The sequence below is a fragment of the Elephas maximus genome, chromosome 11 (genome assembly GCF_024166365.1).
Source record: "Elephas maximus indicus isolate mEleMax1 chromosome 11, mEleMax1 primary haplotype, whole genome shotgun sequence".
Lineage (NCBI taxonomy): Eukaryota > Metazoa > Chordata > Mammalia > Proboscidea > Elephantidae > Elephas > Elephas maximus.
The window spans coordinates 38,866,484-38,882,365 of record NC_064829.1 but is presented as its reverse complement, the minus strand read 5'-3'; the positions used below and the strand labels follow the sequence as shown (position 1 = coordinate 38,882,365).

The following is a 15,882-nucleotide window of genomic DNA, read 5'->3' as shown; positions in this document are numbered from 1 at the left end:
GATTCTCTTGTGCTGTTTTCTAAATGTCTAAACTGTGGCTTGATTTGCTGTATTATAAATGCAGATTGCTAGTAAGTGACAAGTTAAACATTTCCGATTCTTCCTGAAAATGCTATTTCCTCATAACTTTACCTATAAAACAATGAGAGCACGCCTGGCTCTTCCTACTTTGTGGAAGTGAGCACAAAGACCTCTTCAAATGCTCACACCTCATTACAAACAGAATGAAATGGCGGTGTACTCACACAGCAACAGCAGAAGGCCAAGGATGATCAGGCCGATGGCAGCAGGCCCCAGCCTCACTGACGATTGCTTTCCATATGTGGGCCCAGGATCTGGGTCTGTGCCAGGAGTTCTACAGACAGCCCTGTTGTCACACTGACAGACTTCCAGAACAAAGCTCTCCGGTGTCTCGCACTGCCTGTCCTCTCTGTCTGTAATTATGAGGGAGATTCTGTACTTCCCAGGAGACGCCTGTTGCTGGGCTCTTAGCATCGCCGAGGTAGCTGTAGATAGATAAACAATCATACAGTTCAACAGTTGGACAAGGCAGATTTTGCTCTTAAACTACGTATTTTTGTTAACAGAGCTAGAGTTGTCCTAGAGATCGCTGTTACCAATAGCAGAGCTGATAGTAGGATAACGTTGAAGCAGTTATGATGGTTGTAAAGGTTCAGTTTGGCAAATCTGTTTGCACCTGCCTTCTTGTCCTCATCTCTGCCCAGATGGGCCTGTTATTCTCCCCTATGAAAACTCAGTTCTACCCTGACTTTCTGACCAAAGAAGTTGGGAGATGGCATGATCTGAATATCAGCTCCCCTCTCTTGGGGACTTAGCCACTCTGCTGTATGTCTGGTCAACCCTGGACTCTTGGGTGGCCCTCTGAGTGTGTGCCTTCCCTCTCCCTCCATGTTTTATGCCTGACTTGCTAAGACTGAGTTTCTGCTTTTGCCATTGCTTCCTCAACTGCTCCTGTTCTCATCCCATGAGCTTAGGGCCCATTGTGCAGGACTCCCTTGTGGCCATGGCCTGTCAGACTTATGTGGCCCATTGTGCAGGACTCCCTTGTGGCCATGGCCTGTACCCTTCTGACTCCTGCGCATCATAGTTCTCCATTCTTCATTGCTACATTGCTGTTTCTAAGTGGGAGTCCGGCAGCAGCTCTTGTTAGCCTTAATACTGTGTTTCTTGAATCATTTTTTTTTTTTTTTAACCTCGCCATGCCCTTTTGACATTGTGCATGGTCTGCCCAGTCCCACCAGTGTTGCCTTGCCCAGCCTCACCCAAGAAGGTATGTCTAGTGCCAGGTCCTAAATCGTTCTGATGTGTCTGTAGCAGCCTCTTCATTGGGCATGCATCTGGTAAACCCAGTTGCAGCCAAATGCTAAATGTATAATTTGGAGCTAAATCCTTATACCAGGATCTCTAACGCCTAAGGGAAGAAGGCCATGGGGAACAAGATCCCTTTGGTGACTCTGGCAGTAGCTGATACCTATGAGTGAAGGGCACCATAGAGCATCTTCATGAGAGGAAGCAAGATTGATTCAGAAAAGAGCCACAGAAAAGTGTGTTAGTTTATGGAGGATTTGGAGACATGGCCTGATAGTTACTATAAAATCCAGGACATTCTTGTTAAGTCTAGTGTTTGCTTCTATGAGATTCCTGGAAAACATAGGAAATGTAAAATTAGCAATGATAAAGTTTAGGAAGAAAAGGAAGGATGGATTAGCTCTTTCCCATTCACAAATGGATTTATGAATTCGAGTCAACCATGCTCTGAAGATCCTTGATGGATGGAAGACTAAGTACCACTTCCTTTGTATCTTTATCAGGCCAATTTGTCCAGTGCAGCATGTCTGCTCACAACCTGCCCAGTTTGGCAAAGCTTATGTATTTAGAAATCTAAATAGCTTTGTAATAAAATTGATGCCTGCTTCATCTATATTTTGGTGTGCTGTGTAGGTAGAAATAAGCATCTTAAAGATATAAAAATATTTAAAAAATTGGATCTCACATGAAAAACAAAGTTTACATGGTGGTATCATTCCTTTTTCTCTTCCGTACTGAGAAAAAATTCACAAGGTGAGGACCACATGCTCATTGCAAATAATTTTTCCAATTACCCTTGGAAAGAATCTGCTTCCAGAGAAGCTCTCTTATCCTTTGGGTAATATAAAGAAGCAGCAACTTTCATTTATAAAAGCACCTTTACTCTTACTCACCGTTTAGTGTTGTGATACTCCACACAGCTGGTAATTTTAAAGGTTGCTCCTCCAGCGAAAAGGTGTAGGGACCAGTATATTTACTATTGTCCAGTGCTCTAGCTGAGACAACAGCTGTAGGTGATGAGCTACAAATTGTTGTCTTTTCGAGGGCAATGGTTGGACAATTTTCATTAAAACTGGGTACATGAACGTAAACGGTGCCTGTGGAAGTCATACCCGTGTTTTCTGTAAGAATAACATTTTAGAGTTAAAGGAATATACAGAACAAATTGAATTTTTAAATTTCTCTTTTATGTAGCCAAGTCAGTGTGTCTCTCCATGAGAAATTATATTTGTTTTTCTCAGAAGTGAAAAGATAGTATCCTATTTCTACATCTGGTAAAAAAGCAAATGTAAATTTACCATGTTGGCTAATGCCTCTGCTTAATCACATTGGTTATTTAATATGCTTGAAGCCAAGGTCTGTAAGATGCTGAACTCACTGATTACAAATGAAACCAACACAAACATAACGGCTTTCTTAAATGTGTTGTACTGAGGGAACCTAGCATGGTGTGAAAAATTTTTGATTCTAAAACTTGAGCTAAAGTAGTTGGGATAAACCATTAATCATTCTTATTATTCAAGATATAAAAGTTTATTGAAGAAAAAATTTAAAAAACTACTAATAAAAAACTATAAAAGCTCTTGGTGGTGAGTTTATGAGTCTTTTCTCTTGGTTCCCTTAGTGCTTTTTGCTGTTTTCCGAGGTGGTATTACTTTTGGTATTTTTTTGTTTGTCATAATCGTCTGTTTATAATCATCTATTCACAAAGAGGAACCCTAGTGGCATAGTGGTTAAGAGTTTGGCTGCTAACCAAAAGGCTGGCAGTTCGAAACCACCAGCTCCTCCTTGGAAGCCTTACGGGGCAGTTCTGCTCTGTCCTATAAGGTTGCTATGAGTTGGGATTGACTTGACGGCAAGGGGTTTTTGGTTTTTATTCACAAAGAGATGATAACTGAAGTAACATTTCTCTGAAAATGATTGAAATATGTTTCTTACCATCTATGGCCAGAATCTCGGCTGTGATTGTCTTGTTAACTATGAAAGTAGAATCCCGATCTATGTTTCTGATAAATTTGATTTCTGCAGTTTTCGAGTCAACAATTAGAAAACCGCCATTGTTACGTCCCATGACATATCTGTTTTATAATAGAAAAAAAAATTTCTTTCAAATATGGAATGTTACGTATTTACTGAAAATGACTCATATTTAATGTATAATATATGACATCGAGGTATGCTTTTTTAAAAAACAGCAGAAGATTAATGTATTAGCGTGGATGAACAGTATTTCATAATCCTTAATTATGTCTTGGAAACCCCTGGTGGCATAGTGGCTAAGTGCTACGGCTGCTAACCAAGGGGTCAGCAATTCGAATCTGCCAGGCGCTCCTTGGAAACTCTATGGGGCAGTTCTACTCTGTCCTATAGGGTCGCTATAAGTCAGAATCGACTTGAGGGCACTGGGTTTGGTTTGGTTTGGGTTTTAATGATGTCTTAGCCTGATTTTTCAATTTTCTCTTCTGTGCAATAAAATAAAATAATAACTGTATGCTTCCTCTTTATAATAGCAACTGCTTTGCACAGTACTTTTAAGCTTTAGGCATACATATATTTTTATATGCTGCTCAATCTATCAACTTGAACCATGTGCTTTTGGTGAATGTCCGCTCTTTTTAAAGAGTCCATTGGAAGTTTCTGTGAAATTTTTTCCTGATCTCTCTAGATAGGCTACAGCATCGTCTCTTAATTTCCACTTTAACTTATGTTATTCTTGCTTACAGCACAGTATGTTTTAATGAGTTAACTACATGTTTCTTCTTGTTATCCAGTTTTTTGTCTTGGCCACCTTTGTTTCTCTTTGTATTGTAGGTTTATCATAGTTTATGCCTTATTTTTTTAAAAGCTTATGGATTAAAACTACATCAAGGAATAATATGTAAAGATCGTCTTACCGGACATTTGTAGCAGCCTTCCTGGTGTCTTCATCGATGGCTTGATACGTCCCCAGGACATAATTGACCAGTTTTTTAATAGTTATGCCTTTCTGCACAGTGAATGTCTTGGAAGCAGGACGGAATACAAGTCCTTCTCTCACATTTACTACCTGAATTGTGACGGGGGTTGACTGAACTCGATACTGAGAGATTATTGATTGGTGAAATTCAGCTTTGTTTTTGACGGCAATACCAAATTGCACATTTTGCAGTTGTTCATAATCTAGAGCCTAGAGTGAAAGTTAGAAGGACAGAAGGGTCACAAAAATACAAACTGGCAAACCCAGAAGAAGGCAAAAGAACTCTATGCTAGATATTATAAATGAATCTGTTTATTTCTATGTAATACAACAGCTTTATGAATCATTGTAGTGTTGAGAGGGTAAGCTGTAGGATTCTTAACTCATGAGACTTCAGTTTGGTTACTGATACAAAACAGGGTACATCGATCTAGACTAACAAAATATCATTTTAGTCTCTTTAAACTGTGTGGTATAGTAGAAAAAACCCTCAAATTCATTGACATAAATTTGAATAATAGTTCTACTACTTAATAGCTGTGTGATTCAATTTCTGGGATAGTATTCAATTTCTCTGGTCCTTGAGTTTCTAGTTTTGGAAAAGAAGAAACAACAACAAAAAAATTGTCTAATCAGATTGTTCTGAGGACCAAACAAATTAAGGCCCATAATATCCAACAGGTTGCTGTTGAGTCTGTTCCAACTCCTTTTGACCCCATGTGTTACAGAGTAGAACTGCTCCATAGAGTTTTCTTGTGTGTAACCTTTATGGAAGCAGATCACCAGGCCTTTCTCCTTAGGCACTGCTGTGTGGTTTCAAATTGCCAACCTCTAATGCATTCCTATAAATGGCAGCTTTGATCTTTCACAGAATAGTCATTGGATAAATGTACAATACTGTCTTTCTTGACTTTAAAATTTTGTGGGTGCCAAAGACAAACTATCTTAATAACCTTGGTTGGCAAATAGGCATCTACATGTCATTGAGGGGGTGGTACACTGATTCTTTGTGGAACCACTTTCAAATGGTCTCATATGGTAACTATTTGTTTGACGCTCATATTAAGGTGGCCTTAACCAAGGCCTGAGGAATCCCAGGACAGCTTTTTCCATTCACTAGTAAATTTTTTGAGGGTAATGAGATAAGAAAATGCTCATTTTGGTTACATTTGTATGTCACTAAAATTAATTCAGGCAAGAGATCTGGATTTGAATTTTAACTTCGCGGTGACTGTCTTTGAAAGCATGTTCCAGTGGAGTGCAAAAGAAAGATGTGTAAACAGGTAATTATAATATAAGGCGTAAGTGACAAAACAGATTATAGTGTTTGTGTGTGAAAGTTAGTGAATACTTCTGCTTGGGAGAGTTAGTTAAATCTTCAGAGAGATTTTCATTTGAGCTGAGTTATGAAGGAAGATGAAGAGTTATCCGGACAGAGATGAAAGCCCTTGCAAAAGCCCAGAGAGACAGAAGGACATTTAACGTGATAGGAAGTGTTCTAGCTACAAATGGTGGTGCATGGTTTTGTATACAATTCTGAGGAGGGTGAACTTCATCTTAAAAGCCTGCAGGTGATTTTTAACCCTAGCTGCATATTAGAGTCACCCGAAGAGCTTTTAAGACCCTTTGATGCCTGGGCTTTGTCACAGACCAACAAAATCAATAGTTCATACATTTCCACTTTCTAGGAAAAGTTCCAGGTGATTCGAATGGGCAGTCAGGGTTTAGCACCACTTTCGTAGCCAGTAAAGAACCAGGGAGGGTTATAAAGACAAGAGTGACTGAGCCAACTTTTGAAAAGGCATGGTGGTGGACCAGTGACAGTGAGAACGAACTGAAGTAGATACATCAATCAGAGGTCACCCAGGAGAGAGGAGGTAAGGCCGGGATAGAGTGAGGGCAGTTAGAAGGTGGAGGAGCGTCAGACTTTAAGGACCATTTCTAGGAGAGAATTTGATGACTGGCTGCGTGTTGTGAGGAAATGCCACGATTCAAGGATAAAGCCCAGGTATCTTGTTTGGGATGCTGGATGGCACTGATACATAAATAAGATGGGAGGTAGCGGGTAGTGGGCACTGCTGGGAGTTTATAACAAGACCCTTACAATTGAGGATGGCTGTAACCTTCTCTCTGAAAAGCAGAATAATAAAGGACTGCCTATACAACTCCCAGCAATCCAGGAATCCAGCAATCACTTGTTAAGTGAATGTAATAGGCTGTCACTGTACTGGACTCAAGGAATTAAAGAAAAAAAAAATCCCATATAGTACAGGGTCACACACCAAGAAATGCCTCCAAATAATGGTTATTTCTTCTAGTCTATACCATACCCAGGCATAAATACCCTTAAGTAAACCCAGACGGGAAGTCTGTATAGCCAAGCATGTTAAATGGAAGCTTTACTCAATTCATCCTGCAGATTTAGTCATATTAAATTCCCACTTTCTGGGAAAAAATGCATTTTCTTTCCCTGATGACTGTCACTAATTTTCATCTAAAACAAACTGACAATTTCACAAGCCACAGCTCTCTGCATTTTATCTCTTCCTTACTTTAATCCAGTTGTAGAGAGCAAACGAGATTAAGTAAAAAGAAAAAAAAAAAGTGTACTTTATTGTGTTTAAAGTGTGCACATCTTTAAACACATGAATGTTAATAAATATCTAAAAGATATGTATGCTTGTGTTCACTATAGAAAGTATGAAAGCTTGGAAGAAAGTAAACCAGATTTTAAGAATGGTTGTCTTTAATGAGGCAATTAAAAAAAAAATCTTTTATGTGTTTTCCAAGTTTCCCGTAATGAAGTGGTATTATTATGAATAAACAAATTCAGTTTATTTGTAGCAATTATAGATGTGGTTAGTGTAGAATATTTTTTACCACTAAAGTGAAACCAGTTCATACCTTAACCACCTTCAGGATGCCTTCATTAGTTCTGGGATCAGTTTGTATTTCAAACCAATTCCCTTCATTTCCAGACGTAAAGAAATATACTGCACGCCAATTATCTGTGAACTCCTCATCCCAGTCTATTACTTGAAATCGAAGTAATTCAGAACTTAACATATTTTCCTCAATGTGTGCTGAATACTAAGGAGGAGAAAAGCAGAATTCAGGACTCAGTGTTAGATCTTAAGGAATTATATTTATTGTAAATGGTATTAATCATCACTTCTCAAAATATGTGTTGTCCACAAAATAAAGAATATCATCTGTGAGTACTGTGCTCCTTTAAAAAATCATCTGTATGAGACCAGACGGTCAACAATTACTTTAAAACAGCTGAGAATGTAAGGAGGCAAGGAAACTAGATTAATGGAACTGGGACAACAAGAATGGAAATATTGAGAATGTTCATACAGTGGGGAGAAATTGTTGAATGGGAACTTGAACTGCTGTGTAAACCTTTACCAAAAATACAATAAAATATTGTTTTTAAAAATATATATTGTCTCCTTTCTGTTTTTTTAAAAATATTTATAAAAGCTTATTTTTTAAGGAAAATAAAGAGAACTTAAATAAAACCTAGTAATCAGGCAAAAACTGAATTAGGAAGGTAAAGTATTAATATAGATGGTTGCTGTTGTTAGATGCCATCAAGTGGATTCCAGTTCATGACAACCCCAAGTGTGCGGAGTACAACTGCACCCCAGAGGGGTTTCAAGACTGTGACTTTTCCGAAGCAGTTCGATAGGACTTCCTTCTGAGGCACCTTTAGGGTGTTTGAATCACCAACCTTTTGGTTAGCAGTCTAACATTTAACCCTTTGTGCCACCCAGGGACTCCAAATAACATTTACATTTCTAAAAATTCTTCTTCAAGGTATGAAAGGTGTACCTGAGATTCTTTAAACACTGGGATATTATCGTTGACATCTGTCACTTTAATCCTGCATTCACATTGAGTTGATAGTCCTTCTCCATCTTTGTCTGCACCACTCACAATCAGATGATAACTGCTAACTTGCTAAATTAAGAAAATAATAAAGAAAAGTAATTAGCCTCCAGTGTCAAGAATACAAATGGCAACTACCTGCTTTCTACTAGTAATGAGTTGAAAATATTCAACCTTATGGTTCGTTCTCTGGAAGGATCATGTGCACTGTTTGTCGTCCATCATCAGAAGAATAGAGAAGGCTTGTGGGACTCTGGATGATTGGGCGGAAGGTCTCTAATGGGTCAGAATAGATTTTCTCTTTTGTAAGCTTTCTTATGACAAGGCAGTATATTCAGAGCAAAAATGGATGAGGAATATAATGGGATGCTTATCCAATGGACGCTCACTTATAGAGCTTCCCTGTTAGTCTCTTCTGAAAATCCTTTGCACAAAAGTAATATGGAGTCAGACAGGGCAAGGCGTGATGATGGAGATGGTGGTGGTGGTGGTAGGATGACGGGGAAGAGGGAGGAAAGGGATTCATTAGTGTTCTGGAAGCTGGGATCAATTGAAAGGAGGAGCCAAAGAGAAAAACCGTGATATCCAAAAGACTTGAGATTGATTCCAGGCAGAAATTTCTCCCTTCATCTAAGAAATTTCCTTTTCCTTCATTACATGAGCAATTAGTCGATGTTAATCTTTGTCCATGTATGCCAGTGCTTTTTTTCTTTTTTTTCTTCCTATTTTAACTCCCACTGGTAACCCGATACTTGTTTAGGGTACAACTGATTGTGTTGGTCCCAGATATATCCACAACCCCACCAGAATCATACTTGAATGCAGTTTTCCTAGATTGACCCAGTTGAGTTCTGGAAACCTCTTTTCCCCTCTCCTTTTATTCTCAAGTGAAATTCAGTCATCTCTTTTTGTGTTGTTACAGTCAAGCTATTACTGAATGCTCCCCAGTGTCTTACTTTACCTCTCGATCAAGAGAACTGGTCACGGTACGGACTTCCCCAGTGTTTCTGCTGAGAAGGAACATGGGTTGGCCTGCAGGTTCCTGAGAGACGATTTTGAAGGCAATTTTAGAGTTCAAATGGTTTGGTTCATCTGCGTCTGTGGCATTTAATACCATCACCAGTGAGTCTAGGAATACAGAAGAAGTTCATTAAAGAATATGTAAAGATTGAAACTATGTTCACATTAAATATTCAACACAATTTCAAACTGTACTTGTTTTTTAAGATCTTAAAGCTATCTATATGCTGGAAAACAATACAATACAAAAACCCTAAATAAAACAAAACCCAAAATCCCCACTGCATGTCCCTTGCCATATCTCTTACTGACACTTTCAACCAGGTAAAACTTTGCTGCTTTACATAAAAAGTGTCCAGTTTTCTCTAAGGTTTGGCTATGTTGAGGTTGAGACTACCTTCTGTTATTATTACCCACTTTCCCAAATTATCCAAGATAATATGGGTATGTCTCTATCCCTTATAATCTAGAAAGCCCAGTTTATGCATCCAGGCTACCTACACCTGCCTCACGAACTTTGTGTTGCCTTGATACTCATGTGAATTATATACACAGAATGAGATACTATTGACCAGATAACAGGATCATAACCTAGATATACAATGGCAGTGGATACCTAGATCAACTATAAATTTTAGAAACCAAGTTCCCAAGTTAACTTGAAGATTTTTTTTTTCTGAAAAACTACTGATGAAACCAAGAGAATAAATTAGCTCCTAAAAATGATGTACTAGATTGATACTTGTATTTGAAAAAAACAAACTTGGAAATGGTGGATATTGTAGAAGACTTACTTGAAGCACTATTTTCTTCAATTTCACCCATGAAAATGCTTTGTGAAAATACTGGCGCATTATCATTGATATCTAAGATTTTTACTGTTAATACAAGTGGTTTCTCAACATCTTGGCCTAAGTAATTGAGAGCTCGACATGTGATCTAGAAGAAGAGGGAAAATGTTAGGTATTATCCTGTAAATTTAGTTTGCCTAATATTAAAATGCTATTATTTTATCAATACTTTGGACATGTTATCAGGAGGGACCAGTCCCTGGAGAAGGACATCCTGCTTGGTAAAGTGGAGGGCCAGTAAAAAAGAGGAAGACCCTCCACAGGATGAATTGACAAAATGCTGCAACAATGAGCTCAAGGATAACAACAATTGTGAGGATGATGCAGGACCGGGCAGTGTTTCCTTCTGTTGTACATAGGGTCACTATGAGCTGGGACCAACTTGATGGCACTTAACAACAACAGCAACAATATTAAAATTTGCAAATTAGGACCTCTCCTGACATAAACAGAACCTTGGTGCAAAAAGAAAAATGTTTCCTCAAAAGGTGGACAGAATGAGGGAAGGTACCTGTTTGGGACAGAACAACTAGACAAGTCTCCCTTCCCTCTAGGCTGATGCTGTCTCATGCCACAGTGAACCTCTTGGCAAACAGCATGCTGGACTTTAGTGTTGACTTCTGCACCTTCCCAGTGTATTCCTTTACGTGCTGAACCATAAGCAGAGGCTCTTTGTAGAGAGACTACTATTGTTACTTGTAGGTGGATTGATTCATGTGCTATTTAAAATATTGATGTTTCCTCTTAATTAACTGGTAGAGGAACATCACCTTCTAAAGCTGTGGCACACAGAGAAAAGGGTGGCCCAATGTTGAACACACAAACTTACCAGGAAGCTTGGGGTTTCCTCACGATCGACTATGGCTGTTATGTTAATTTCTCCAGTATTTCTGTCAACAACAAAGATTCCCAAAGGGGGCCGGTCAATTCCTACTCCAGAAATTTGGTAGGTAATTTTCTGGGTTGCCTGGAAATCTGAAGTAATCTGCAGTCAAAAATACCCAGAATGTTATGATGAATACCACTCAGGCTATCTCCTTCCCCTCCTCTCCCCCATTCCCATAGCCTTAAATTATCTGTTCATTTTGATTGATTTTTCTAACGCTGGTGAATTGTACTTTTTTCCTTGATAGATATTAGGAATACGAAATAAAGTTAAATGGTTGCTTTTACTGACTAGCATGGACCAATATGCGTGTATATTATTTAGGCTTTAGAATATTTGCTCAGATTGTGGCTACTACTGTGATGTTAAAAGGTTGAAAGACAAGGGTACTTATTATTGACAAGGATACTTCTGAATGCTCACTTGCTTAACTGACAACATTTTTTAAAAATGATGTTTATTTTAGTTTAATTAGAGGGAAATGGAGAGAAAAAAGGGAGGGGGTTGCATATTAGGTGTTCAAAATAGGTATTTAAATGAATTGCTTTTTGTCATAATTTTAAGTTTTTTAATGTGGAAAATTTCAAACATATATAAAAGTAGTGAGAATAGGATAATGAGCTTGATACATCCCATCACCCAGCTTCAACATTTACCAATACGTGGCCAATCCTGTTATCTTTATTCCCGACAGTTTCTGTAATTGTCATACACATAAATTATTTCAATTTGTTTTCTAGAATCTGTATCCAAATAAGGCTTATACATTGAAATCTGTTGATATGTCTCTTAGTTCTTTTTGATAATTCTCGAAGCTATAGTTCCTCCATCTTCCCTCTCTCTTATATTATTATTATTTTCCTTTTTTTGTTGAAGATACCAGGTCATTTGTTCTGTAGAGTCTGCACTTTGCTATTTGGAATTGCCATATTGTTTTAATTTACTATCTAATACACTTATTCCAAAAACTCATACTGCTCCTGCTGATATGACTTACTTTGGCAATTGGGTTCCTTTTTGAGTTGTCTTCTCCTTCTCTGCAGGGTTTTGCAAATTTCACCCATTCACGTTTATACCTCCTTTTGGCTTGTTGCACTGCTGTCTCGTCTTCTCCATATTGTCCGTTTGTCTTATATAGAAAAGGACTCCATTTTATTATGCACATTGCTGGCTGCGTTTGCTTTGAATATTGATTGTAGACACCTAGGCTGAGGAACCCTCTATGTTTTAAGGTTATCTAAGACTGGTAGGTGTGTAATTTGCTCTACCTGACAACTCATCAAGCGAGGAGGAAACATTAAATACTTAACAAAATTTTCCTTATATACTACACAATATCTAATTGTCTGTGGCAAATACGACCTACTTAATGAAAACATGTTGACTAGTTTAAGATAAGAAGCAAGAATGCACGAGATAAGTTATAGTAAAAACATTTATACATTATTGGTATTTAAATATTGTTAGATTAGTTGTTAGAATTTTAATTTTACATATTATCAAATAATTTTAAACATTAAGTAAATATATATTTTTTCTAAACACAATTTTCTTTTTTTTTACCTAAGCTACTTTTAATTACACATATTTTGTTCATACTTTACCTGTATTCGCAACTCTCCATGAACCAGTACGACCACCTGTAGGTATTTAAATAAAGTCAAATTAAATGCGAATTCTTCAAATAAGGAATTATTTAAAGCTGAAAATGCTGATTATTAGTCTGTTGTTCACATTTCAAAATATCATTGTTTATATTCTATTGCTCCTATTTCCAAAAGAAGTAAGTTTGGAGAATCAGTAGTCAAAAGGCAAAGTCATACAAGGAAGGAAAAAGTGCTGTCAATATAAATGGGCTCTTCCAGTTTTTTAACCTAACTACAAAATTTTAATGATGTAAAGAACCTATTGAACTTTGCAAAACTATGCCCAACAGCCCGTTGCAGCAACCAGATATTTCTTATCTTGCTGTTCTATAAACAGTTCCCAGGAGCTACGGAAGCCATTGCTTTAGAGAACAACAGCGAGCGTCATTGTGAGACATAAGCTTCAGAAAGTGCCGAAGGGGATTATTAAAAACCATCACCACCCAACAGCCTTGTACAAAGGCCAGCAAAAGAATGTTTGCAAGTCATAGTATCTAAAGGTTATATTGACAATCCTGTATTAGTTAACTGCAATTACGGGGCAAGGCATTTTCTTTAGTTGTACAAAAGTGGAGAGAATTGGACGGAACTAGCCTAGTTTAGGGAATGGAATATAAAGGTGAGGATCTGCTATTCCTATCACAAATCTGTTTGCTGTGGTTCATGGATCTGTTAATTCTACATTATTATTTCAATTTAAATATTAAGATTAATTTTTGTAGTGATATGGAAAAACTAAATGAGGGTAAAATGAAGTTAGGTAGGGTAAAGTCTTCCCTTTATCAAGATCATTCTAGACCTACATCTGTATCGCTTTCCATCTTGTTTTCTCCCTGGAATGCATTCCTCTTTTCCCTCCACCAATTTTAGTATTACTCATCCTTTAAGATTAATTCAGGTTCCAACAACCTCCAAGTAGCTGTCTTTACTGATGTCTCCTTTTCTGAGTTTGTACAGTACATATTCCGTACCATGCAACTTAGCCCATGAAGGTTTGTCGTGATTTATTATTTCTTATTGTATTGTGTGCATTATTTTGCTAAGCTCAGAGAATCGTGAACTTTCCAAATCAGTGCTTCTGTGTTTTTATTTCTTGCAACCTGTTCCTCAACAGATGTTAACAGCTATTGACTGACCCGCTACTTATCTGATCTAAAGATTATCTGGTAGGAAGAAGCCTTGTAAAAAGAGATCATGAGAAAAAGATAGAAGAGTAATAATAGCAGCTAATGTTTATTGTGTGGTTTCTGTATGTCCCAGTTGCCACCCATAGCACTTTATACTTATTACCTTATTTAATACTTAAAACAGCTGTCTGAAGGAGAGTCTACTATTATGGTCCCTATTTTATAGAGGAAGAGATGGAGACACAGAGAGAATGAACACCTTGCCCCAGTTATCAGCCCTAGTAGGAGTCCCTGGGTGGTACAAACAGTTAAGTACTGCTTAACCAGAATTGGTGATTCGAATCCACCCGGAGGCACCTCAGAAGAAAGGCCTGGCTATTTGCTTCTGAAAGGTCACAGTCCCAAAAATCCTATGGAGGCAGGCCTACTCTGAAACACCTGGGAGTCTTCACATGTTAGAATCGACTCAACAACAACTGGTTTGATTTTGGGTTTATAAGCCCTAGAAAAGCCAAGATTTGACCCCCTGCAGCTTGACTCTGGAGGGTGTACAGCACCACTACACTAGATTCTAATCAAGGCTGGCATAAATAAATACAAATAAATTAGTGAACGAAAGAAAGTTATGTGATGGTCAATTTAGATTTTACCTGGCCGAAGATTGTGGTTGCTTCTGAATGAATGTGCTTTAAGTGCAAGTTTACAAATCAAGTCAGTCTCTCACATATAAACTTATATATACCTTACTACATACTCCCATTACATTGTTTGTTTTTAAAGGTTATAATAAATAAGCAAGTCCAAGTCTGAACCAAAGGAGTAACTGTGCCAAATGTAGGATGTTGGAATCCATCTATTCTAAACATTTTAGCTGAAACCCTTATTTCAAAGGATATGTATTTGAATTGACATGAAAAAGGAACCCTTACCTGTGGTTGTAATGTGTATCAAAATATTTTTTATAGCTTTGCTACTCTTTATTAAGCAATGCCGTGAGATGCCTGGGAGAAAAGACCAGAGCAATGTAGTCATTGTACTGGTACTCCTTTCTCAGTTCATAAGAAGAACAGCTCAGCTGCTTGTGAAGGGGATAGTCCAAACACGCTCCCCTTTACAGGAAAACTGGAAAGAGTCACCCAGAAAATATGAATCATGTTTGCACTAGCCCCATAGAGAATGATTTTTCTAATAGACATTCAGTCACAGTTTCACTTTTCCTGGGAAGCAAAGTAAGGACAAAATCCTAAACTATGGTGAACTAACATGGTAGACAGTTGTTTCTTGTTTGTTCATTTTTTTTTTAATAGAATGGATGACTAGATTAAAAAAAAATTGTAATAACAACTTCTATCTTACTAAGTTTGGCCAAGGATTTTTTTTTTTAGAGTTACCTCAAACTTTAATGTGAGGAGTGACAGACTTTTAGACTCTGGAGGAGATCCAGGGAACCCATCCTGGACTAAGCCACAACCACTCTTCTCATCTCTGGATGGGGTTAAGAGTGGGAATAAGATCGGCTCTCACCCACACCCCTCTGGGAAATTGGCAGAATGAATTAGGTAATTCAAAGAAATCATTACAAGTTTTTAAACATGGTTTTGTATTTATTACTTTTTTTTTGGGGGGGGAACATATGGAATATATACAAGTTGATGGTATTATTCCTATAGTTGGTTAGACACAATGCTTACATGTCAGATCATAGAGGACATTCAATACCTGTTTGATGAATAAATTACATTTATAGGATTAAGAAAAAAAGAGTGATTTATTTTTCATTATATATCATAGCTTTCTATATATACTGAACGTTTCAGTTTAAAATAGAAGGACTCAGAACGTTATCCATCAAGGCAAATCCCTTAATTGAACAAAATAAGATATGTTTAATTACCTAGGGATTATTATTTAATGTGGTACAATTTAATTTTTAATAACTAATATTTTAGAGTAAACTCAATTTAGGAAGTTAAACTTGTATCCTGATAGGGATTCTAAGGAAAGCAAATATCCCTTGATAATCTCATATGATCATTTTAAATCCTGTGTAGGATGCAATAAAGTGTAATAATACAAAATTGGACACTGGATCCTAAATCCTAAATTTAAATGCCAGTCATAACCCAATTATAACTCAGTGCCCTTGAGTCAATTCCACTAGTAGCCACCCTGT

The 15,882-nt window shown here is 37.5% G+C and overlaps 1 protein-coding gene across 1 annotated transcript in view; it reads right to left on the bottom strand.

Annotated features, from left to right (window-relative positions):
- DSG3 (desmoglein 3) overlaps positions 1–15,882 on the bottom strand; it is a 35,494-nt gene that overhangs the window by 10,704 nt on the left and 8,908 nt on the right. The window contains 11 exon segments of the mRNA XM_049900314.1: positions 246–506; positions 2,223–2,450; positions 3,268–3,407; positions 4,224–4,495; positions 7,190–7,375; positions 8,123–8,251; positions 9,141–9,307; positions 9,994–10,138; positions 10,880–11,035; positions 11,934–12,065; positions 12,541–12,576. Coding sequence (XP_049756271.1) covers positions 246–506; positions 2,223–2,450; positions 3,268–3,407; positions 4,224–4,495; positions 7,190–7,375; positions 8,123–8,251; positions 9,141–9,307; positions 9,994–10,138; positions 10,880–11,035; positions 11,934–12,065; positions 12,541–12,576 — 1,852 coding nt within the window.